The sequence below is a fragment of the Saccopteryx bilineata genome, chromosome 1 (assembly GCF_036850765.1).
Source record: "Saccopteryx bilineata isolate mSacBil1 chromosome 1, mSacBil1_pri_phased_curated, whole genome shotgun sequence".
Classification (NCBI taxonomy): Eukaryota; Metazoa; Chordata; class Mammalia; order Chiroptera; family Emballonuridae; genus Saccopteryx; species Saccopteryx bilineata.
The window spans coordinates 296819808-296844036 of record NC_089490.1 but is presented as its reverse complement, the minus strand read 5'-3'; the positions used below and the strand labels follow the sequence as shown (position 1 = coordinate 296844036).

Here is a 24229-nt window from a genome sequence, read left to right as displayed (position 1 = left end):
TTGTTGGTCCAGAGGATTGCATACTGCTGTGTTGCTTACAGTGGGTACACTCTGGGACGTAAGCCCCTCTAGGGCATAGCCACCTACTTTTTGATTGGTTAGATGAGTAACCTAAACAATGCATTCACTTACTAGAAGGTACATTTTTTTAAAGATTTGCAATCAACCAGCCTAGTTCTTTTCACATAACTACCCTGTGCTTAGTATTGTTTTACAGAAATGCTACCTCATTGAATCCCCACTGCAGTCCTATGAAAGAGAAGTTGTTATTCCTGTCATACAGGTTTGAAAAGGTTAAATAACGTCATTCCACTAAGAAATGCCCAGGAAAAGGACCAAGTCTTCTTGATTACAAATTCATTCCAAAACTCCTTCTTTAAGCTCAAATCAGGGGTAAGTTGAGGCCTTTCCTATAGATTCGGTTTTTGAAGAGAGCTCTGTTGTAAATAGTTTTCACTTATGCCACTCCTACTCTGACCACTAAGAACAGTTACCAAAGTGAAGAGGCACGCCTCCCTCTCTCGTTACCTGCTTGTTCACTAGGGTGTGCCAGCAGCCCTCTTCCCTAAAGGCCTGCCAAGCAACCAAGCATAAAATTGGCCTAAAAAGAATCTTCTTAGGCAGGTGAGTAACACCTGTCTTTTCTCTTCCAATTTTATTCAAATAGCCTGGTAATTAATAGTGCAAATTTATTGAAGCACTTACAGTCGGTGTCATGAAGACGCAATTGCTCCATGAAGTTTAAGGCAAATTATCTTTAACATGGAGTTCTAATATGTCATGTGTTGAAGATATATTTTCCTAGTAGCACACTTAGAGCACAGATAACTTTAGCCTAAGAAAACATCAGTACAATGATATTGTTCTATATTTTTTAAAATGTTCTCTTTTTTGAAATGAATAAAAGGGTAAACCATACAGGTTCTTAGAAACAGTACCTTTGCAGGAGGTATAGGGGAGCACAAATATAGGTATGGGTTGGCACAGATAGGGATTAAGGCAGTGGTTCTCAATAGTGTGTGCCAGGGCACTCTGATGTGCCCTAGAAGATTTCCAGGTGTGTCCTATGGTATTCCAGAGAAATATGTGCCTATTGGGGACCAAAACACCAACAGGGTTTTTGGAGTTTAGATTTTTGGGGGACAGAGGTGTGGGGAATTGGCTGTAAGCTGATAGTCTGCCCAACCCCCCACCTCACTTGCCTGATTAGGTTGCAAAAGGCTGTTAAGCTGTGGTGCTGGATTGTTTACACTACCCCCATGTTCCCCAGAAAGACTGGAGGCAAGTTTCTTCTATCCTTTGTTTGGTGTAAAGTTACGATAATATGTATTGTGGGGGGTTTCTGCACTCAACACAATTAAGAGTAAAAAGAGAGGAATTCTTCAATGTATTGACGAGGAAATGAGAGTTTGCCTTTCAAATATATGCCCCAAATATTGAAGAAATTGCTAGGACATATCAGGCTTATGTTTCTCATAAACACAAGAATGAAAAAACTTAACATATTTGTGCCAGGACCTGCCAAATTTACTAAATCTTACTAAGAATGTAGATAACTTTTTTGTCATTTTTTTATTTTGTAACCCCTCTTTTTTTACAAATTCTAAAAAACATAACTCAAAAAATGTAACATAAAAATGTTTTTTAATGTCAGAATAAATTTAATTTTGTAGTATTTATTTTGTTTAATTACCATAAAACCATGCTTGGACTTTATTTTTTTTTCTTTAATATCTGACTTAATTATTATAACATATTTCTCAGAAATTTGTATATAGTGTGCCTACAATTATTTGTAGGATTTTAAATGTGCCCCAACTTCAAAAAGTTTGAGAACCACTGGATTAAGGGCTTGTTTCTGCTCTGGCTTAATAAGGTGGGATAAAGCCCTAAACTTCATGAGTGAGTACTGATTCACCCTTTGCAATTTTTTTAAATTTTATTTATTCATTTTTAGAGAGGAGAGAGAGAGGGAGAGAGAGGAGAGAGAGACAGAGAGAGAAGGGGGGAGGAGCTGGAAGCATCAACTCCCATACATGCCTTGACCAGGCAAGCCCAGGGTTTCGAACCGGCGACCTCAGCATTTCCAGGTCGACGCTTTATCCACTGCGCCACCACAGGTCAGGCCTGCATTTCTTTTTAATGCTCACATCCAACACTGAAGGACATGGAGCCCTTATACATTAATGGAAGGTAGGAAAGAGGTAAGGTGGGAGAAAATCATCAATCACAAGAGGGACTGCAAGAGGAAAGAGGATGGTTGGAAATGACCAGGGAAGTAAAGAGAAAATGGTGAGAAAGAAGAGGGAAGAAATAAGTACTTGCATGGGGGAGAATAGTTCTGTCCTTACCGTGAAAGAGCAGGCACCCTCCCCGAGGCCCCTTCTGATCCTGTCTCCCTATCACTCAACTCCAGCGAGACTAACTTCCCTGCTGCTCTCAAGCATTCTTGCTCTAGGACCCACGTCTTTCCCTCAGGTACCTACCAAGCTAGTAGTCCCCCAAGTCCTTTAGGGCGCTATTCAAGTGGTTACCCTAGCCATACCCTACATAAAATAGTGACTCTCCCCACTCTCTATCTCCTTTATTCTTCTTTTAAAAAAATTTATTGATTGAATTTTCGAGAGAGGAGGGGGGAGGAGTGAGAAGCATCAACTTATAGAAGCTGCTTCTTGTATATACCTTGACCAAGCAAGTGGGGTATGGAACAGGCGACCTCAGCATTCCAGGTCGACGCTTTATCCACTGCACCACCACAGGCCAAGCTACTCTTTCTTTTCTTTTTCTTTTTAATTGTTCCCATTGATAGAACGAGAGAGAAGCATCAACTTGTTGTTTCACTTAGTTGTGCTTTTTTTTAAATTACTTTATTCATTTTAGAGAAGAGAGAGAGAAAGAGAGAGAGAGAGAGAAGGGGGGAGGAGCGAAAAGAATCAATTCCCTTATGTGCCTTGACCAGGCAAGCCCAGGGTTTTGAACCGGTGACCTCAGTGTTCCAGGTCAATGCTTGATCCACTGTGCCACCACAGGTCAGGTTAGTTATGCTTTTTATAAGTGTCCTGATGGGGGAATCCGAGACCTGGTGTGCCAGAACAAGGCTTTACCCACAGAGCCACTCAGTCAGGACTTACCTTGCTTTATTCTTTATTATTATCGACTTTAGAGAGAAGAAGGAAGGAAGGAGGGGGGAGAGAGCGGAACATAGATCTGTTCTTGCAGGTGCCCTGACCTGGGATCAAACTGGCAACCTCTGCACTTTGGGAGGATATTCTAATCAACCAAGCATGGGCCAGGGCTACTTTATTCTTAAAGCTACAATCACCAGGAGGTACTATTTATTTAGCTATTGTCTGACACCCCTCAAGCTAAATGCCATGGGGGCAGGTATTTTGTTTTATTCACTGCTCTATCTCCAGTACCTCCAGCCTGACACTTGGGGGGGAGTCTCAATATGAGTCAAGGAGTGGTTGCAAGTGGGGGAGAGAGTACAAGCAGAGGTGTGTTCGGGAGAGGTGTTGGGGGTGTCATTTCAATCCAACATAATAGCACACTTGCCATTTTTTCTTTCTCCTTTCCATCGTTTCCTCCCCAACTTAGAAGCTAGGGTCAAGAAGCAGGTACGCGGGAAATAGGAGAATCCCGATTAGTCCTGCTCAGATTCTGATTAAAAGCGCACATGCGAGAGGGACTGAAAGGTAGAGGAGCAAAGGCACGCGCAATAGTGAGAGAGTGAAAACAAGGCTAACAGACATCAGGCACTCTCTCAGGCCACTTTCCCGGATTCCTCCACGGCCTGGCCAAGTGCTCCTCGCACTCTCCTCTGAAGCCCGATTCAGTCTCGCTGTCACTGTCACTTTGTTGGAGACGAGGCCTGTTTCCCACTGCGGACTGCCCCCCGCCCGACCCCCTCCCCCCAGCCAGCTTCGCCAGAGGCCTGGGCACGCGCCTTGTGGAGCTGCGAAGGCGGCGGGAACTACAGTTCCCAGAATGCCGAGCGCGGCGGCGCCTGCGCAATGCGGCGGTAGGCGGCGGTCTGTTCTCGGCTGAGGAGGAGCGGGGCAGAGGAGGGAGGCAGCGGGTGAGAGTTCAGAGTTCAGCAGCAGCAGCCCGAGCCCATGATTCCCATATGCCCTGTAGTTTCTTTCACCTATGGTGAGTATAATGTGCCCCGCCGAGGTCCCTGCCCAGCTCCTAGCCCGGCCTGGGGAGTGGGGAGGCGCGGGGGTTGGGGCTGGCTCCGGGGAGGAGGCGGCGGCCGCCACCGGGGCGTGCGAGTGAGTGAAGGAGTGCGAGGCGGGAGGGGGAGGCGACGCGGCCGCGATCGCGGCTCGGGCCTAGCGAGGGCGGCCTCTCACAGCTCCTCTCTCTCTCTCCCTTTCCCTCCCTCGGGGTCTCCGCGCCTCTGCGCCTCTCCTCCCGCCATGGGACCCGACGCTCCGTGCCCGCCGCAGTGCCCAGCCGGCTGGGGGAAGATGCCAAAATGGCGACCGGCAACTACTTTGGATTCACCCACAGCGGGGCGGCGGCGGCGGCGGCTGCGGCCCAGTATAGGTAACGGCTCCCCGCCCTCACCCTTCTCCCCCCCGGCTCGCTCCTCCGACCGGCCCCCGGCGGCACGGCGCCCCCGCGCCGGCCCTCGCCCGCGGCCCCGACCCCCGCGCCCCGCTCGCGGCGGGCCGGGCCCCCGGCCTCTCCCGCCCCACCCGGCCCGCGGCGGGGAGCGGCCCCCCGAGGGGGCGGGACGAGAGATGGCCGAGGTTTGGGGACGTGGAGGGCGGCCCCGCAGCTAAAATGGCCTCCCGCGGCCTGGGGGCCGGCCGACGGCGGGAACCGCAGCCGGGGCTGCCATCTCCCCGCCGGCCTCGCCCGCGCCGCCTGCCGTGCACAGCCTCCGCCCGGCGCTCCGGCCTCTGGGCCCAGGTGCCGCGTCCTCTTCTCGGCCCCTTCTCCCCCGGCGCGTGGCTTCCCCTGGCCCTCCGCGCGAGCCCTGCGAACGGCCTGCGGGTGTCACTCCCGTCACTGGGGTCCTGCATTTTTCCCTCCGAGGAGCGATGTAAACATACCAACCACCTGTGCATCGTGTAGTGTAGACTGCGAGACATGTGCCAAGTTTCTAGGGCTGCCGGGTGAGCGCTCCGCCTGGGTCTGGCTGTGCGGTTTCGGCTCCATGTGAGCCAGTCGTTCCCCTTGGTGAGTGCTCCCGGGAGAAGGGGCCGGTGCGCTTGCACGGGCTTACTGTCGTGACCCTTAGGCAGTTCCTACTTTGATTTCGGAAGTGTACGTAATTCATTATCTCCCCCCCCCAAAAAAAAAAGGGTTGTGTTTTTTTTTAGTTGTTGCCGCTGTGACTTTTGAGGCAGTTCGTTCCGATTCAGGCCGTAAGCACACAGGGCCCCGATGTGATGGGCCTTCTCCAGCGGGGGAAATGGTATTCGATGTCAGCTACTGGCGAAACCCCCGTCGTTCTGGCCTCTCGGCGGCGGGTTGTGTAATGCTCAGGGCATTACTGGAACGAGAAGATCTGGGCTCCAGTCTCTTTTGCTGTTGATTTTATGACGTTGGGGGCATCAGTTATTTTGACTTCCTTTTTCCTCATTTATAAAACGACATACTCAGCCATATTTAGGGGTTAAGTTTGTAATTCTGAGAAAGTTTCCATATTTCATGGAATTCTAAGGTGCCATTTATTGTAAGGGACAGCATATTTTTATATATCACTAAGAAATTGCTACCTATATTAAAATGTGACAGTGCTCAAGACCATTGATTTTTAAAGAGATGTTAAAATGTGTTACTGCATTTTATTGATGAAATTGGGTTTTTTTAATTCTTGAACGTATGTAGAATTTTTTTCACAATTTCTTTTATCTTGAGGCCTATATCCAAACAATAGTAATAATAAGATGACAATTTTATTATTTGGGAGAAAATTTATTATTTGGGGAAAAATTTGGGAGTTTTTTTGAACATTCACAAATCCTTTGCTTACAAGTTGTAAACAACAAATCAAGTTTCAACTACTTTGTTAAAACCTTTTAGGACTAAAAATTTTTGTGGAGAAGGAAAAAAAATAGCCATTTTCTTTTGCTAGGAAACCAGAGCCAGCTAGCTAATCAGCATAAGTGCCATCCATGCAGAGCTACCAAGTACTTGATGTTCTAGACAAGGCTGTATTTAACCATTAAAAGTTTTACTTGATTTACCCAGTATTTTTCTGTTACTATGGCAGTGTGATAGCTCTTTTGATCATTAACTGATTATTTATTGAAGATGTAGTGGGTTTATTTGTGGTAGTTTCAAAATATTTTTCTAATGCAAACCAACAGATAGAAACGAGGGAAGGAAAAACCAATTTAAAGATACTGTACTCAGTTTTTGCCTGACCAGGCGGTGGTGGCACAGTGGATAGAGCATTGGACTGGGACGTGGGAGGACCTGGGTTCGAGACCCCGAGGTCGCCAGCTTGAGTCCAAGGTCTCTGGCTAGAGCAAGGAAGGGGTCACTCGATCTGCTGTAGTCCCCCCGTCAAGGCACATATGAGAAAGCAAGTAATGAACAACTAAGGTGCCACAACAAAGAATTGATGCTTCTCATCTCTCTCGCTTCCTGTCTGTCCCTCTCTCTGACTCTCTGTCTCTGCCACACACAAAAAAGTAAAGATAAATAATCATTTTTTTTTTTTTTTTTGTACCTTTCTGAAGCTGGAAACGGGGAGGCAGTCAGACAGACTCCCGCATGCGCCCAACCGGGATCCACCAGGCACGCCCACCAGGGGCCAATGCTCTGCGCCTCTGGGGCATCGCTCTACCACAATCAGAGCCATTCTAGAGCCTGAGACAGAGGCCACAGAGCCATCCCCAGTGCCCGGGCCAACTTTGCTCCAATGGAGCCTTGGCTACGGGAGGGGAAGAGAGAGACAGAGAGGAAGGAGGGGGGGGTGGAGAAGCAGATGGGCGCTTCTCCTGTGTGCCCTGGCCAGGAATCAAACCCAGGACTCCTGCCCGCCAGGCCTACGCTCTACCACTGAGCCAGCTGGCCAGGGCCAAGATACATAATCATTTTTAAAATAAAATAGTTACCTGTATGTATTTTATTCCAACATAGGAAACTATGAAAGCGATCTATACCTGTTTTTTTTTTGGCTTTGAATCTCCTAGTTTCAGTAAACTAACAATTCAGTTATCACTTGTTATATGTATGTCTATTGAGAAAAGACTAGTTTTTTAATGTTATTTGCATATATTAACAAAACTAATTAATGCTCTGTCCTTGTATATAAATATAGTACATGGAAATTGTTTGCTTTTAATGGGAATAAATCAGGCCCAATAAAGCTAATACTTTGGCTCAACAAGAATGAACAAATAGCATTAACGATACAAGCACATGCAAAAAATGCAGTGATGATGCTCATTTTTATTTTTGTCTAGAAATTATTGCAATGTAACTTTTAGACATGGAAGACCAAGGCCTACCTCACAGTTTTATTTTTTTAATTTGAAGGATGCAAACTTGGGGAAATCTCTAAGCATTTTTTTATATGGATGCTGTGAATAATTGCTTTACCTGTCATTGAATACAGATAACTGAAAGTAACTCCTAAGTCTAGATTTAATTCTAGTTCTAAGTTTTCTTGGTTACAGCAATGTAAAGTTTTAGATTAAATTTATCTGGAGCTTAGACTTTATTGCTTGTTAATATTTGAGATTCATAATGGCATATTAAAAATCAAGGTTTTTAAAAAATTTTTATAAAAGTTTCATATGTTCTACTACTAATAACTTGGAGATAAACCAAGTTTTTTACTTATATAATGCATAGTAAACATTTTTGTGGTAAGCATTTATTTAACCCTTGTGCTACATGTTCCATCAGCTACTGAGTTTTTCTTCTGCTTTGTGTTATTTTTTAAGGCAAGTAAATAAACTTACTATGCCATTTGCCACTCTTGCAAATAAAATATTTTCATTTTCTGACTTCATTTGCTTTTCCCCTCTTGCAAATGAAGAAATCAAAAAATATTTTTTTAAGTATTTTGTGTGTGTCTATGTGTTCCTGACAAATGATAATTTGAGGTACGTAGGACAAAGCAGATGTCAAGCATGGTGAAAAAATAGCGATGGCTTCATGGCAGAAGGGGAATTTGGTTGGGTAGGCAATCTACCTCAGTAGAGTACCTTGTTTAGTTTGGAAAGATAAGACTTTCTTTTAGATGGGAAATAGGTAGCAAAAAATGTGAGGGAAGATAATTCTCAATAGAAAAACTTTATAATAGTTTCATAGGATCAAAGTTAATTTATTATCACTTTCATTGGCAGTGATACAGAAGTTGTCATGGTTCTTCAGTTTATGAAGGGGATTTGTGACATATACATATGTAATGTAATATAACATAAAGTAATCCCATTAAATCTCACAATTAAAACAACATAAGTTTTTGAGCATTTTAAACAGGCAGTTTCCCTTATGTAACTTTTAGTGAATCATCAATATCTGAATGTTATTCTACTGTCAGTATAATTAGCTGTTTAAAATAATCATTTGGCAACATACTTTACACTTTTTACATCCAGTGTTTACTGAATTTGAAGACTTTGGAGATTGTATAAAGGTGCAAAATAATTACCATATGTCATATTAGAGTCTTAGCAAATGTTAAGTGGTAAATGTTTTTTGTGGGGGTTTTTTGTGATAGGGACAGACAGGAAGGGAGAGAGATGAGAAGCATCAGTTCTTTGTTGTGACACCTTAGTTCTTCATTGACTGCTTTCTCATATATACTTTGGGGGGGGGGGTGCTCCAGCAGAGCAAATGACCCTGCGCTCAAGCCAACAACCTCGGGATTTCGAACCTAGGTCTTTTGTGTCCCAGTCCAACGCTCTATCCACTGTGCCACCATTTAAGTGGCTTTTGACTGTGTTCTGGACATTAGTTCAAAGTAAATATTTGCGAGTTAAAAGAAAGCATCTCATCTTAATGATTCTTGAGATGCCTTTAGGACAGTTCTCTTACATCATGAAGATGACTTGAGTATGCTGACTAGGCAAGCAGGTGAATTATTCCTTTTTCCCCTTCTCCTACTGTATCTTGAAGGACAGAATAAAAGTAACACTAGTAGGAAGAAAAGGAATAAGCACTAACTGAGATGGTGAAAAAAACCAGGTGAACAGGTTTTTGAAACCAATCATGGTGATGGAAATTTACTGGCACTACAAAAAAACATTACTGCAACTGCTAATTATATCAGCTCTTCCATTGTTGAATCAGAGATCTTAGGATTCATAGTGCGTGAATGAATTTGAAATAATGAAAATTTTCTTTCCAGAAGGATTGCTGCTGTTAACATGAATGATACCTACTGTTAATGTTATTAAGTTTTAAGGGTAGGGTAAGCCAGAATATCCCTGTAGAGAAGGTTTAAGGTGTATGCTTGACTATGCTTTCATAATATACTGTAATGAAAAGGGCTAGTCTGACTTCGGATTTGAATCCCAGCTCTATCTATTTAGTCACTTAGCTAAGTCACTTAACCTTTCTGAGACTCGGTTTCTTTAACCTGATTTGCCTTGAGGTGTAGATTAAATATAAAACTTCCTAGCCTAGTGCCTGATTTTCAGTAGGCATTTTACACTGCTAGTTTTCTTTAAGTAGATGATTTGAAGAAGAATATAAGCGTTTTTAGAGAACTCTTTAGTTGATGTTTACCATAGACTTAAAATATATAGCTTCATAATCTCAAAATGTTTTAAAAGTAGATACTTGAGTATTGGTAGAACTCAGTTTCAATGTCAAGTAAGTTCTGTTTATTTATAGCAACAAAACCAATTAAGTAACTAGAAATAAAACTAATGAGATATGCAAAACACTTTAAGGAGAAAAATACATTAGGATTTAAAGGCCGTAAAAAAAGACATAAATAAATGAAGATGAACTGTGTCCATGGAGTGAAAAAAATCAATACCATCAAGTTACCAATTCTTCCCTAAGTAGTCCATGTATTTAATGTATTTCCAATACAAATCTCAACGGATTTTGGCGGGCAATTTATTTATTTATTTATTTATTTATTTATTTTGAGAGAGAGAGAGAGATGGAGGGACAGACAGGAAAGGAGAGAGATAAGCATCAACTAGTAGTTGTGGCACCTAGATCATTGATTGCTTTCTCATGTGCCTTGACCAGGGGGTTCCAGCTGAGCCAGTAGCCCCCTTTTTTTATGTGTGTGTGTGACAGAGAGGGACAAATAGGGAAAGACAGGAAGGGAGAGATGAGAAGCATCAATTCTTCATTGTGACACCTTAGTTTATTGATTGCTTTCTCATATGTGCCTTGACTGGGGGGTTGTTGGGGGGCTACAGCAGAGCAAGTGACTCCTTGCTCAAGCCAGCAGCCTTGGGTTCAAGCTGGTGAGCCTTGCTCAAACCAGATGAGCCTATGCTCAAGCTGGCGACCTCGGGGTTTTGAACCTGGGCCCTCCGCGTCCCAGTTTAATGATCTATCCACTACACCACTGCCTGGTCAGGCGAGCCATGACCCCTTGCTCAAGCCAGCAACCTTGTGCTTCAAGCCAGTCACCATGGGGTCATATCTATGATCCCATGCTCAAGCGGTATGAGCCACTGCTCAAGCTGGCAACCTTGGGGTTTCAAACCTGGATCCTCAGCATCCCAGGCTCACACTCTGTCCACTGCACCACTGCCTAGACAGGCTGGGGTAACTTGATAAAGGGCTTCTGTAGTTGGTTTTAAAGAGAATATTGGTCCAAAAGCAGACATGACCATCTGTAAGGTATGATAGGAAAAGTCTTGTATTATCAGGTGCCTTAGCTTTATTAAATAGGAAAATGTGGTATTGGTACAAATACTGACTAATGGATCATTGGTTTAAAATAAAGATACTAGCCCTAGCAGCTGGGTAGCTCAGTTGGTTAAAGAATTGGTTTTTAACCACTGGTCTGACAAAGAGCTAACCACCCTGATGTTGTATAAAGATTATAGAGTTTATAATCATTGGGTCTAAAATCTTCATACAACATCAGGTTGGTTAACTCTTTCATGGACTAGCACTGGTCTGTTGAAAACGATGGGGTTAGAGCATCCTTCCGATACACCAAGGTTGTGGGTTTGATTTCTTCTCAGGACACAGAACAAGAATCAACCATGAATGCATAAATAAGTGGAACAACAAATTGATAATTTTTTTTCTCTCCCCCTCTCTCCATCCCTCCCTCCTCTCTTCCACTTTCTCTAAAATCAATGAATTAAAAATTAAATAGGGATCTGAGAGGTTTATGCTTATGAGCAGTTGGATTAGAATGTATAGCTGTTTAAATAAAGGTATTTGTCAAAAAAGAATCAGTCAAATTATTATTTTGAAATTTGCCATCTGGTTAATCAAGACAATCCTTGGGCTTACAAATGTAGTAATTGACAAAGTATGTTATAATCACTTACAGCATTAAAGATGAGTGTTCCTGCTGTGCTTGTCCATAAATTGTCTTTGCCACCACTCTATCAGAATTAGAGTCATTGTTCTGTGTATGGCATTTCTTAGTGTTCTGTTAATGCTGTGTGCAATGCAGTTCTTAATTCATATTTATAGAGCACAAAGTATGAACTAAAGAACACTGGGCTTATTTGTTTTATTATTAGTCTTATATGGTATGTATATTAAAAGACATTTGTAGGAGTAACTCACATGATATTTAATAAACACCTACAATATGCACAGTCCCTGCTTGCACAAGGAGTTTACACTTCTGGGGAATGAAAGTGGGGACAAATCAGGTATACCAACAAATAACTATGCCATGATAACAATCATAACTGAGTTTTTTTTTTTTTTTTCATTTTTCTGAAGCTGGAAACAGGGAGAGACAGTCAGACAGACTCCCGCATGCGCCCGACCGGGATCCACCCGGCACGCCCACCAGGGGCGGTGCTCTGCCCCCCAGGGGGCGATGCTCTGCCCATCCTGGGCGTCGCCATATTGCGACCAGAGCCACTCTAGCGCCTGAGGCAGAGGCCACAGAGCCATGCCCAGCGCCCGGGCCATCTTTGCTCCAATGGAGCCTTGGCTGCGGGAGGGGAAGAGAGAGACAGAGAGGAAAGCGCGGCGGAGGGGTGGAGAAGCAAATGGGCGCTTCTCCTATGTGCCCTGGCCGGGAATCGAACCTGGGTCCTCCGCACGCTAGGCCGACGCTCTACCGCTGAGCCAACCGGCCAGGGCTATAACTGAGTTTTAATGAAATAAATAAAATAGGAATTGGAGGAATCTGACCAGGAGTTTAAGGTAGACTTTATGGTTTTTCTTTCTGAAAATCAAGGGAATATTATTTTAGACAAAGGAAATATATTGAGCCAACACAGGAATGTAAGAATTGGGTGATACGATTGAGAGTGGATGGGGATCTGAAGTCAGCCTACCTCAGTGGAATCCCGGTTTACACTACCTGCCATGTGACCTTAGGCAGATAGTCTCTTGATACTCAGTTTCTTCATCTAAAAACTGGAGATTATATTAATTCTTACTTACCTCATGGGATTGAGATTTATTTTATTGTGCATGCGTGAGAAAGAGAAACAGGCAGGCAGGGAGACAGATGAGAAGTGTCAATTCGTGATTGTGGCACTTTAGTTATTCATTGATTGCTTTTTCATATGTGCCTTAACCAAGGGGCTCCAGGCAAGCCAGTGACCCCTTGTTCAAGCCAGAGACTTTAGGCTTCAAGCCAATGACCTCGGGATTTCAAACTTCGGTCCTTAGTGTCCTGTCAACGCTCTATCTACTGTGCCACCACTGGTCAACCTTAATATTTTATTTATTGATTTTACAGAGAGAGGAGGGGGATAGAGCAGAAGTATAGTTGTTTTACTTTAATTGTTCATTGCTTGTTACTTATTGTTTGTGCCTTGACCATGCAAGCCCACAGTTTTGATCCCGTGACCTCAGCATTCCAGGTTGACTCTCTATCCACTGCACCACCACAGGTTAGGTTATCAGTCACCTTTTGATATTATTCAATTTTGTAACAAATGCGCACACAGTATGTTTTCCACAGGAGAAAAAGTACATTTCCCCATGTATAAGACACTGCCATGTATAAGACACACCTTAATTTTGGGGCCTGAAATATGAAAAAAATATTACATAAAGTTACTGAACTCAACTTTTATTCATCATAAAATTCATACAACTCATCACTGTTAAAACTCCCATCCAGCATGACCAAGCAGTGGTGCAGTGGATAGAGTGTCAGACTGGGACTTGGAGGACCCAGGTTCCAAATCTCAAGGTTGCTGGCTTGAGCTCCTCTGACTTGAGAGTGGAGTTGCCGACCTGTGTGTGGAGTCATAGAAATGACCTCATGGTCACTAGCTTGAGTCCAAGGTCACTGGCTTGAACAGGGGGTCACTGGCTCAGCTGGAGCTCCCCAGTCAAGGCACATTTGAGAAAGCAGTGAACAACTAAAATACTGCACTTATGAATTGATACTTCTCATTTCTCTCCCTTCCTGTCTGTCTGTCTGTCTCTCACTAAAAAAAAATTCCCCCTCATTCCTTTTACAAGATCAGAAAATAAATATTCTGCTTTTGTCCTTTAGCATGAATGTTTTTTCATTTAGTCTGAGGTTAATTACATATTGTTATTCTCTTAAACAGCACAAAGACTTACAAATGCTTTAACTTTGATCAGTCCCCTCCTGATTTTTGCACTATTGTACAATATTTTAGATTTTTTAACCCCACAACCAGTTATCATTGAGCACAATTATTATTGTTTTATATAGTGATTATTTAAATTTACCTTCACATTTACCACTTTTCTTTTACTTAACATGCATTCATTCTGAGATCCTTTTCATTCTTCTCAGAGTAAATCTTTGAGAAGGTCCTTTAATGTGGGTTTATATTAGTAACACCTTTTTAAAAATATTAAAATGTCTTTAACTCACCCTCCTCATTCTTGAGAAATCATCACAAGTCTCTGTAGGAAGTTCTCCTCCACCCCTTCTGCTGTTTGTGGGTGCTTTAATTTATTACTGTTTAAGGATTTTTTTTTTAATTTTTTTTTTTTTTACAGAGACAAGAGAGTGAGTTAGAGAGAGGGATAGACAGGGACAGACAGACAGGAACGGAGAGAGACGAGAAGCATCAATCATTAGTTTTTCATTGCGCGTTGCAACACCTTAGTTGTTCATTAATTGCTTTCTCCTATGTGCCTTGACCGTGGGCCTTCAGCAGACCGAGTAACCCCTTGCTGGAGCCAGCGACTTTGGGTTCAAGCTGGTGGGATTTTGCTCAAACCAGATGAGCCCGCACCCAAGCTGGCGACCTCGTGGTCTCAAACCTGGATCCTCTGCATCTCAGTCAGACGCTCTATCCACTGCGCCACCTCCTGGTCAGGCTGTTTAAAGATTTTTATCTTGTTAATTATGGGAAATTTTAGACATTCTTTTCGTTTCTTCTCCCATTCTTTTTCTTCATTTGCTACTCTTAATTAAATATATTACCACTTGTTATTCTCCAGGTCTTTTAACCTTTGATATCTTTCATCTCTTTGTCTCTCTGTTTACATTCTAGGTAATTTTTTTCTTTTTTTGTGACCGAGAGATAGAGAGAGGGACAGTTAGGGACAGACAAGAAAGGAGAGAGATGAAAAGCATCAGTTCTTCACTGAGGTACCTTTGTTGTTCGTTGATTGCTTTCTCATGTGTGTCTTGACAGGGGTTGGGGGCTACAGCAGAGTGAGTGACCCCTTGATCAAGCCAGTGACCTAGCGCTCAAGCCACTGACTTCGGGGTTTTGAACCTGTGTCCTTCATGTCCCAGTCTAACACTTTATCCACTATACCACCGCCTGGTCAGGCACATTCTAAGTAATTTTTATAAACACTTTGTAGTTCACTACTTTTTTTGTCAGCCATGTCTATTCAGTTATGCCATACCTTTCTGAGTTTTTAATTATAATTTTTATATACTATAATTCATTCTGTTTGGTTCTTTTAAAAATTTGGTTGTTTCTGATCAATCTTTGGTCCTTGGTCTTAGTTTTGATAGCCTCTTTTACATTTTTTTAAACATTTTTATTGATTTTACAGGGGAGAGAGAAAGAGAGAAAGGCAGGGTAGTGGTGAGGTACAAGGAGTGGGAAGCATCAACTTGTAGTTGCTTCTGTTATGTGCCTTAACCAGGCAAGCCCAGGGTTTTGAACAAGCAACCTCAGCATTTCAGGTCGACACTTGATCCACTGTGCCACCTCAGGTTAGGCTCTTTTACTTTAAGTGTACTTATTTTGTATTTTGTATCCAGTAATTCTTTTATTTATTTTTTTATTTTTATTAAGTGAGAAGTGGGGAGACTTAATAAAGACTCCCCACATGTGGCCCAACCAGGATCCATCCAGCAAGGCCCCTATGAGGCAGTGCCTGCCTATCTGGGGCCATCGCTCTGTTGCTTGGCAACCAAGCTATTTTAGCACCTGAGACAAGGCCATGGACCGATCCTCAGCACCTGGGGCCAACTTGCTCTAACTGAGCCTGCTACCCAATGCCTTTCATGTATCTGCTAACATGTAAAATGATATTTGTACAGCAGCACACTCTTTAGAGTGGAAGCCCTAGACAAGAATGTTGCAGCTGTAAATGAAAGGCTTGGGGCTGTGGTCACTCATGCACTGCTCCTTTGTAACACTGTTTCCCTGTTGAATGGAAGGAAACATTGTGCCTAAAGGTAATTAAAAAGCAGGAAAAGTAAAGGTGACTACAGTACTCTGTGAATGTCTTGTATCATGAAATGGCAGTTCTCAAGATTTTTGGTTTTGTGACCTAACACTTCTAATTATTGGAGACCCCAAAGAACCTTTATATGGGTTATATAATACTTATTATAAAAAATTTTAAATATACTTATCAAATCATTTAAAAAATAACAGCAGTGCCTGACTGGTTGTGGCATAGTGGATACAGTGTTGACCTGGGATGCTGAGCTTCCAGGCTCAAAACCCTTAGGTCACCAGCTTGAGCATGGGCTCAGCCAGCTTGAATGCAGGTAGCTTGAGTTCTCGGGATCATTGACACAATCCCAATCCAGAGCCAGTGGTTGCTGGCTTGAGCAAGGGGTCACTGGCTGGCTTAAGCCCTCAAAGCACGTATGAAAAGCAATCAATGGTCTGACTGGGTGATGGCGCAGTGGATAGAGCATCAGACTGGGATGCGGAAGACCCAGGTTTGAGACCCTGAGCTCACCGACTTGAGCCCAAGGTTACTGGCTCGAGCAAGGGGTTACTCGTCAGCTGAAGGCTCGTGGTCAAGGCACGTATGAGAAGGCAATCAGTGAACAATTAAGGTGTTGCAATGCACAACGAAAAACTAATGATTGATGCTTCTCATCTCTCCGTTCCTGTCTGTCCCTGTCTATCTCTCTCTCTGACTCTCTCTGTCTGTGTTAAAAAAAAAAAAAGCAATCATTGAATAACTCATGTGCCACAACTACAAGTCAATGGTTCTCATCTCTTTCATTTCCTGTCTGTCTGTCTCACTCGCTAAAAAACCCAAATGTAGTGAGAGGAGAAACATTATTTTGCATTTTTATAAATCCTTTGAATATCTCAGTTATGATGATCTGATTCTCAAATTTCTGCATTCAGTCTGTTGCAATAAATTATTTGGATTAAATTACATGAAAGAAATCTGTGATTTAAAAGGGGAGAACCTCCTGGGCTCTCTGAAAAGGGTCTTTGGGGAGGGAGAGCCATAGCAGTCTTTGGTTCACATTTTGAGAATCACTGTAGTATAGAAATTAAAAGAGGTTTTCCCTTTTATGAGATGCCACTCAGCTGGACAAGCTATTTGTACATATAGTTACTTTAATTTCAGTAATGACAATAAATTTAGTATACTATAAAGCCAGATCATGATAATGGAATTTGGAAGCACTAAATATGGGTCTAGAATTGTTATAGGTTAGGGTTGAAGTCAGAAATGTAGAAATTAGAGTTGGAATAACTGCAATATTTAAATTTGGAAGCTGTTTATAGTCATTCTACATATGTTTGTTTCATCGTTTATTATTTAGTTAGTCCTGGTTAGAAATGGCCTGAGGGCCCTAGCCAGTTAGCTCAGGTGTTTAGAGCATCATTGTGAAACACCAAGGTTGCAAGTTCAATCCCTAGTTAGGGCACATACAAGAAGCAACCAATGAATGCACAACTGAGTAGAACAACAAATGAATGCTTCTCTCCTCTCTCTCTCTCTCGCCCCCTCTCCCTCTTTCTCTCTTTCTGCCTTTCTCTTAATCAATTTTTTTTAAAACCGTGGACTGAGGCTGATTAGATTTAATTTATTCACAAAGGACATTATTATCTAAATAGAAGTTTACACTCTACTGGATGTTTAGTAAATGACAGTCATCTCATATTTCACAAATATATTTTTGTGGTATAAGATTTGGGTTAGATGGGATAAACCTGAAGGGAATTGGGGAGGGTGCTGTAGGAAGGGGGCAAGGGAGATGTTGAGGGGAATATGGGGGAGGGGGGATACATTCGGGGTGACCCTAGAATCTGTGTAAACACAATTAAATAAAATAAGAAAAAGATTTGGGTTATTTATTTTATAACCTGCTTTATTTAAGAAATAATTTAAAGACAGTAGTCTTACATAGGGATATAATTTAACACCTTTTATTCTAACACCCGAAACTAGGCAGCAACCTTGATTTGAACTATTTTTACTAAGACAAATTTTACTTAAATGAATTTGAATTTAATTTGACCTGAATTTTTAAAAATTATATATAAGATGCTTTAAAATTACATATAAAATTTATATAAACTTAACCACTGGATGTTTAATTTAATTGGTATAGCCCAGTCTGGTCATCTACGTCACATAAAGAACAGTTTTTCTGAGGATATTTGAAACTGAATGAGAAACTCACAGATGGGTCTAACAACCCAGAGAATCTTTATTCTGAACAGCAAGCAGTTAGCCCTGGGAATTAGGACTGGATCATCCTTATTCATGATGCTTCTGGTGGAGGATATGATCAGCCCAGATGATGGGTAGGGACCTGGCTATACAGAGCAGAGGGAGGTTAAGCAGTTCTAAGGATGTAATTGCTAAATGCACTGGCATCTTTTTTGTTTGTTTGTTTCTTGGAAGGGTGACTATAAAATTTATTGTTCATACTGAGACACGTAGGAGAGTGAGTACTGTTAATAATTGTGCTGGGACAGTGGGCATAAACCAGAGAATATGGTCATCCCATCCTGAGTCACATGGACTTTTAAGGATATTAAAGAGTGTAATACGTCAGATTGCCTGCCTAGTTAGTTGATTTGACATTCCTATTCTGTTCCCACCCTGACTTTTATCCAGTAGGACAAATTTTGGGGATAAAAAAAATGGCAACAAATATCTGATAAAGAGCAGTAGGTGGATGGAAATAGTATAGGAATTCAAGACTATCTGAATTTTTACATTACCAAAACCCCTTCTATGTATGCAATGTAGTCTGGATGTGTGAAATCTTATCAATAAATGTTAAGTACAGATTTTGTAGAACTACTGTATTTATATTTTAAATATGATTATTTTTTCTTAGTTTTAAGAATTTTGGAGAAATATGTTACTGGCATTTTTTCTTAAGGATGTGAAATTATCCATGGAAAATGTCAATCCCATCCCAGTTTCCCATTACTACAAGTAAACTTTCCTTTTCCTGTCTTATAATTGGCATATATGTAGAAAATGTTAGCTATTTTTAATGTCAAAATACGGAAAACTTCATCCAAATAGGAATTAATAAGAGTTTATTTGGACTCTGTTCTAAGCTTTTGTTTTTTTTGTTTTTTTTTCTCTTTTTCATATTGGGCTGAATTCTGCCACCCTTCCATCCATTGGTTCTAGTTCTGTTCTCTGGAGCAGCATGGAGTAAGTCTCTTCTATTAGAAGGCAGCTCATATCTTCCTCAGTCACCTTTTGTAGACTGACTGTCCCCAGGTCTTCTACTTTTTGTATGAAGTAATACCCATACTTGGAAGCTTCATATTGATTCCCTTTCAATAATTCCTAATTATCAGTGATTGCCATAATACAGATTTTAATCAAAATATAACAGCCCCAAAATTTAATTCTATGCTATATTTCTATGTGCACATCAGTGAAGAATACCCCTTACTGTGTAACCCATGAATCAGACACTCTTAGTTAGTTCCACTTTAGTTTATGCCAGGTATTTTTTCTTAGCTATTATTCTTTACTGTTAACTCACATTAAAACTTACAGTCAGCTAAATAACTGTTGGAGCTCTCCTTTTTTCAGAGGATGTACCTGTCTTGATAACATAGCTTTAGCATGTAATTGTGAGTGTATTACTCAGAGAACGTAGAGCAAATAAACATATTCATATGCCAACAACTTTAGGCCTTGATTTTCTGCGATAGACTCCCAATTTAAAAGTTAAAGTAAAAATTATTATGAGAACTTGGGCTGCAAATTCTTTTATTTACAGTTTTAGAAAATGTATTTGCTTCGAGTTTTAAATGGTTATGGTTACAAAAATCTGACTTAGGCCTCCTTTTACAATATCCTGCTGCATTTTAAAAAGAAAAATGTGTATAATGAAATTCTGCCTATAATCTGGAAAATTTATCTAAAATAATAGATATTGCACTGTAGGTTTTAAACCCTAGAGCAGTGGTCCCCAACCTTTTTTGGGCCACAGACCGGTCTAATGTCAGAAAATATTTTATTTTCACGGATCGGCCTTTAGGGTGGGATGGATAAATGTATCACATGACCAAGACAAGCGTCAAGAGTGAGTCTTAGACGGATGTAACAGAGGGAATCTGGTCATTTTTTAAAAATAAAACATCGTTCAGACTTAAATATAAATGGAAATAATGTAAGTTATTTATTCTTTCTCTGCGAACTGTTACCAAATGGCCCACCGACTGGTACTGGTCCGCAGCCCGGGGGTTGGGGACCACTGCCCTAGAGCAAGATTTCTCAGCCTCAGCACTATTGACATTGTTTGCATAATTCTTTGCTGTGAGTAGCTGTCCTGTTCACTGTAGGAAAGGTAACAGCATCACTGGCCTCAGCCCACTAGATGTCAGTAGCACACATCACTACCACCTTCTCTGAGGTTTGACCATTAAAAATATCTCTAGACATGGCCACATGTCTCCGGGGTCCAGGAAGTTGGTTGGGGGTTGGCGGTAGGTGGGTGGTGGCAAAATCTCCCAGTTGAGAACCTCAGAAGTATTCCTTAAATCAGACGTCCCCAAACTACGGCCCCCTGAGGCCATTTATCCGGCCCCCTGCTGCACTTCTGGAAGGGGCACCTCTTTCATTGGTGGTCAGTGAGAGGAGCACTGTATGTGGTGGCCCTCCAACGATCTGTGGGACAGTGAACTGGCCCCCTGTGTAAAAAGTTTGGGGACCCCTGCAGGCTTAAATCAACTGGGTAATAGTTTCCACAGTAGTTTTTTTTCATAATTGGAGTTAGAATACAATATTTTTCTTAACATCTATAGATGTAGATTTTTTTAAACTGTACAAAAAATACTTTTTTAATTCCAAGTTAGATCAGTTTTTTTCCTTTCTAATATTGCTATTTATCCCAGTTTGTCATTTCTGCTTTGTGATATGATCTATGATCTGAAATGTGTAATGTGTTACTATCTAATGTATTAAGATTAAGAAGTGAAAATTACCTAACAATAACAAATACAATATTAATTGGGAGGTTTATTAAGTTCAAATAAAATACTTGATTTTTTGTAGTACATGATTAAATTTCTTGAAAATGTACTTTTTATTTAAGTTAATTAAACTGCTAGATTTTAAAACTAAATTGTGTTCTGTTTATTTTTCTACTCCACAATATAGCCAGCAGCCAGCTTCGGGCGTAGCCTATTCTCATCCAACTACAGTGGCTAGCTACACCGTCCATCAGGCTCCAGTGGCTGCTCACACAGTGACTGCTGCCTATGCACCAGCAGCTGCCACAGTTGCAGTTGCCAGGCCTGCTCCAGTAGCTGTTGCAGCTGCTGCAACAGCTGCTGCTTATGGAGGCTACCCCACTGCACACACAGCAACGGATTATGGTTATACCCAGAGACAACAAGAAGCACCACCACCACCACCCCCAGCTACTACACAAAACTACCAGGTGAGAAAACTGTTAGTTTCAATAGCCTTACCATTCAGGCCTCAGTGCCTTCAGTGTATGATATGATGTCCAAGCCAGTGTTTCTCAAACTTGAGTCTTTCAAAATGCATCTATAGTGATAGAGAAAAGTAAATGTGTATTTTATTATTAGGTAATTTAGGGCATAGTCCAAGTATTAAGTTTCCTTGCTGTTTTAAATTAATAATCTCTCCCAGTCCATTCCATTTTGTCTATGTGCTTTAATTCTGAAGATTTTACATTAAGTATTTTAAATTTACCGTTTTTGAGAAAAATTAAGATGTAGTGAAAATGCCCATTATTTGTACTGTGGCATTATCTGTACACTGGTAACAAAGCTGTATCTACTGAGCTGTACAGGACAAAAATGATAGTGTCTTAAGACTTACCCAGGGTGGAATTTCTGGTGCCCGTACATTCTTTCCCTCAGGGTGTTCTATCTTAGTATGTAATAGAAAATGATCCTGCTCTTACTCATCTAGTTGCTTTTTGTTCAGTCTTATGGGAACATAAAAGTCTAATTATCTTTACAATATTATGTTTAGTATGGTACTAAAATGCTAATTTCCTTTAAACTCATTTTTATTTTATTGAATTTATTGGAGTGACATTGATTAATAAAATTATATAGGTTTCAGGTGTACAATTCTGTAATACATCATCTGTATATTGTCTTGTATGTTTATCACCCCAAGTCAAGTCTCCATCCATCACCATTTATCTTCCCCTTCATCCTCTTCTACCTCCTGTCACCCCCCTTTTCTTCTGGTAATCACCATACTGTTGTCTGTGTCCATGAGAGTTTTTTGTTGTTGTTCTTTGCTTAATTTCTTTACCTTTTTCATCCAACTCCCCAACCGCCCTCCTCCTGATTGTTGTCAGACTACTAGCTACTAGTCTGTCTCTATTTTGTTAGTTTATTTTGTTCATTAGATTCCACATATAAATGAAACCATATTGTACTTGTCTTTTTTTTTTTTTTAAGTGAGGGGAGGTAGTGAGACAAATTCCCACATGCACCCTGACTGTGATCTACCTAGCAACCCCTGTCTGGAGCCAATGCTTGAATCATTCGAGCTATTTTTAGTGCCTGAGGCTGACATGCTCGGACCAACTGAGCTATCCTCAGTGCCCAGGGCTGACACTGGAACCAATCAAGCTACTGGCTGTGGTAAGGGGAGAGGAAGAGAGAGAGAAGTAGATGGTCCCTCCTCTTGTGTGCCCTGACCAGGGGTCAAACCTGGGACATCCATATGCCAAGCTGACACTCTATCCACTGAGCCACTGGCCAGGACCAGTACTTATGTTTTTCTGACTGGCTTATTTCATTTAACATAATACTCTCCAGGTCCATCTGTTTTGTCACAGAAGATAAGATTTCCTTCTTTTTATATGACCTAATACTATTCCTTTGTGTAAATGTACCACAGCTTTTTTACCCATTCATTTATTTACTGCTGGACACTTGGGCTGCGTCCAGATCTTGGCTATTGTTAAATAATGCTGCAGTGAACATAGGGGTGCATATATTATTTTTATTTTATTTTATTTTTTTCATTTTTCCGAAGCTGGAAACGGGGAGGCAGTCAGACAGACTCCCACATGCGCCCAACCAGGATCCACCCAGCATGCCCACCAGGGAGCGATGCTCTGCCCCTCTGGGGCGTCGCTCTGTTGCATCCAGAGCCATTCTAGCGCCTGAGGCAGAGGCCACAGAGCCATCCTCAGCACCCGGGCTATCTTTTGCTCCAATGGAGCCTCGGCTGCGGGAGGGGAAGAGAGAAACAGAGAGGAAGGAGAGGGGGAGGGTTGGAGAAGCAGATGGGCGCTTCTCCTGTGTGCCCTGGCCAGGAATTGAACCCGGGGCTCCTGCATGCCAGGCCGACGCTCTACCGCTGAGCCAACTGGCCAGGGCCTGCATATATTATTTTGAGTTAGTGTTTGGGGTTTCTTTGGATATATTCTCAGAAGTGGACTCACTGAGTCATAGGCAATTCTTTTTTAAAAAAATTAATTTATTCTTTATTTAGAGGTAATTCCATACTGCCTTTCACAACGGCTGTACCAATCTGCATTCCCACCAATAGTGCACAAGGGTTCTCTTTTCTCTACATTCTTGCCAACTCTTATTTATTGATTTGTTGATGATAGCCATTCTGATGGGTGTAAGATGATACCTCATTGTGGGACTTGTTTTGTTTTGTATTTTTTCCAAAGTTAGAAGCAGAGAGGCAGTCAGACAGACTCCTGCATGCATCCCACCAGGATCCACCCGGCATGCCCACCAGGGGGCGATGCTCTGCCCATCTGGGGCTTTGCTCGGTTGCAGCAGGAGCCATTCTAGAACCTGAGGCAGAGGCCATGGAGCCATCCTCAGTGCCCGGGCCAACTTTGCTCCAGTGGAGCCTTGGCTGCGGGAGGGGAAGAGAGAGATAGAAAGGAGAGGAGGAAGGGTAAAGAAGCAGGTGGGTGCTTCTCCTGTGTGCCCTGACTGGAAATCAAACCCAGGACTTCCCACACGCTGGGCCAATGCTCTACTGCTGAGCCAACTGGCCCGGGCTTTCATTGTGATTTTAATTTGCATTTCTGTGATGATTAGTGACCATTGGCCATCTGTATGTTCTCTTTGGAGAAATGTCTATTTAGGTCCTTTGCCCATTAAAAGAAAAATTATTCACTGATTTGAGAGTGGAAGAGAGAGGGGAAGAAATAGAAACATTGATCTGTTTCTTTATGTGCCCCGACTGGGGATCAAACCGCCAACCTTTGCATATTGGAATGATGCTCTAACCAACAAGCTATTGGATTGTTTGGGTTTTTGTTGTTGAATTTTTTAAAGTTCTTTATTGTGGGTATATGGATTGCTCATCAAATGTTTTGTTACCAAATATGTTCTACCATCCAGTGGGTTATCTTTTCATTTTGTTGATGGTTTCCTTTGCTATGCAAATTAACTTGTTTTCTGTTTTTTTAGGATCTGTTTTTTAAACTTAGTGCCTTGTGGACTTTGCATAGTTTTCCTGTATTCTAATT

The 24229-nt window shown here is 41.8% G+C and overlaps 1 protein-coding gene across 3 annotated transcripts in view; it reads left to right on the top strand.

The window, feature by feature from the left end:
* The first annotated feature begins 4032 nt into the window (after positions 1–4032).
* The window catches only part of ZFR (zinc finger RNA binding protein), a 90249-nt gene continuing 70052 nt past the window's right edge, over positions 4033–24229 (top strand). For 2 of the 3 annotated variants that reach the window (XM_066244260.1, XM_066244262.1), the window contains exons 1-3: positions 4033–4152; positions 4452–4551; positions 20896–21178. In XM_066244260.1, coding sequence (XP_066100357.1) covers positions 4116–4152; positions 4452–4551; positions 20896–21178 — 420 coding nt within the window. In that variant the 5' untranslated portion in view covers positions 4033–4115. Of the gene's footprint in view, positions 4153–4451; positions 4552–18910; positions 18934–20895; positions 21179–24229 lie in introns of those variants that run through there. The other variant, XM_066244261.1, reaches the window with a different exon arrangement.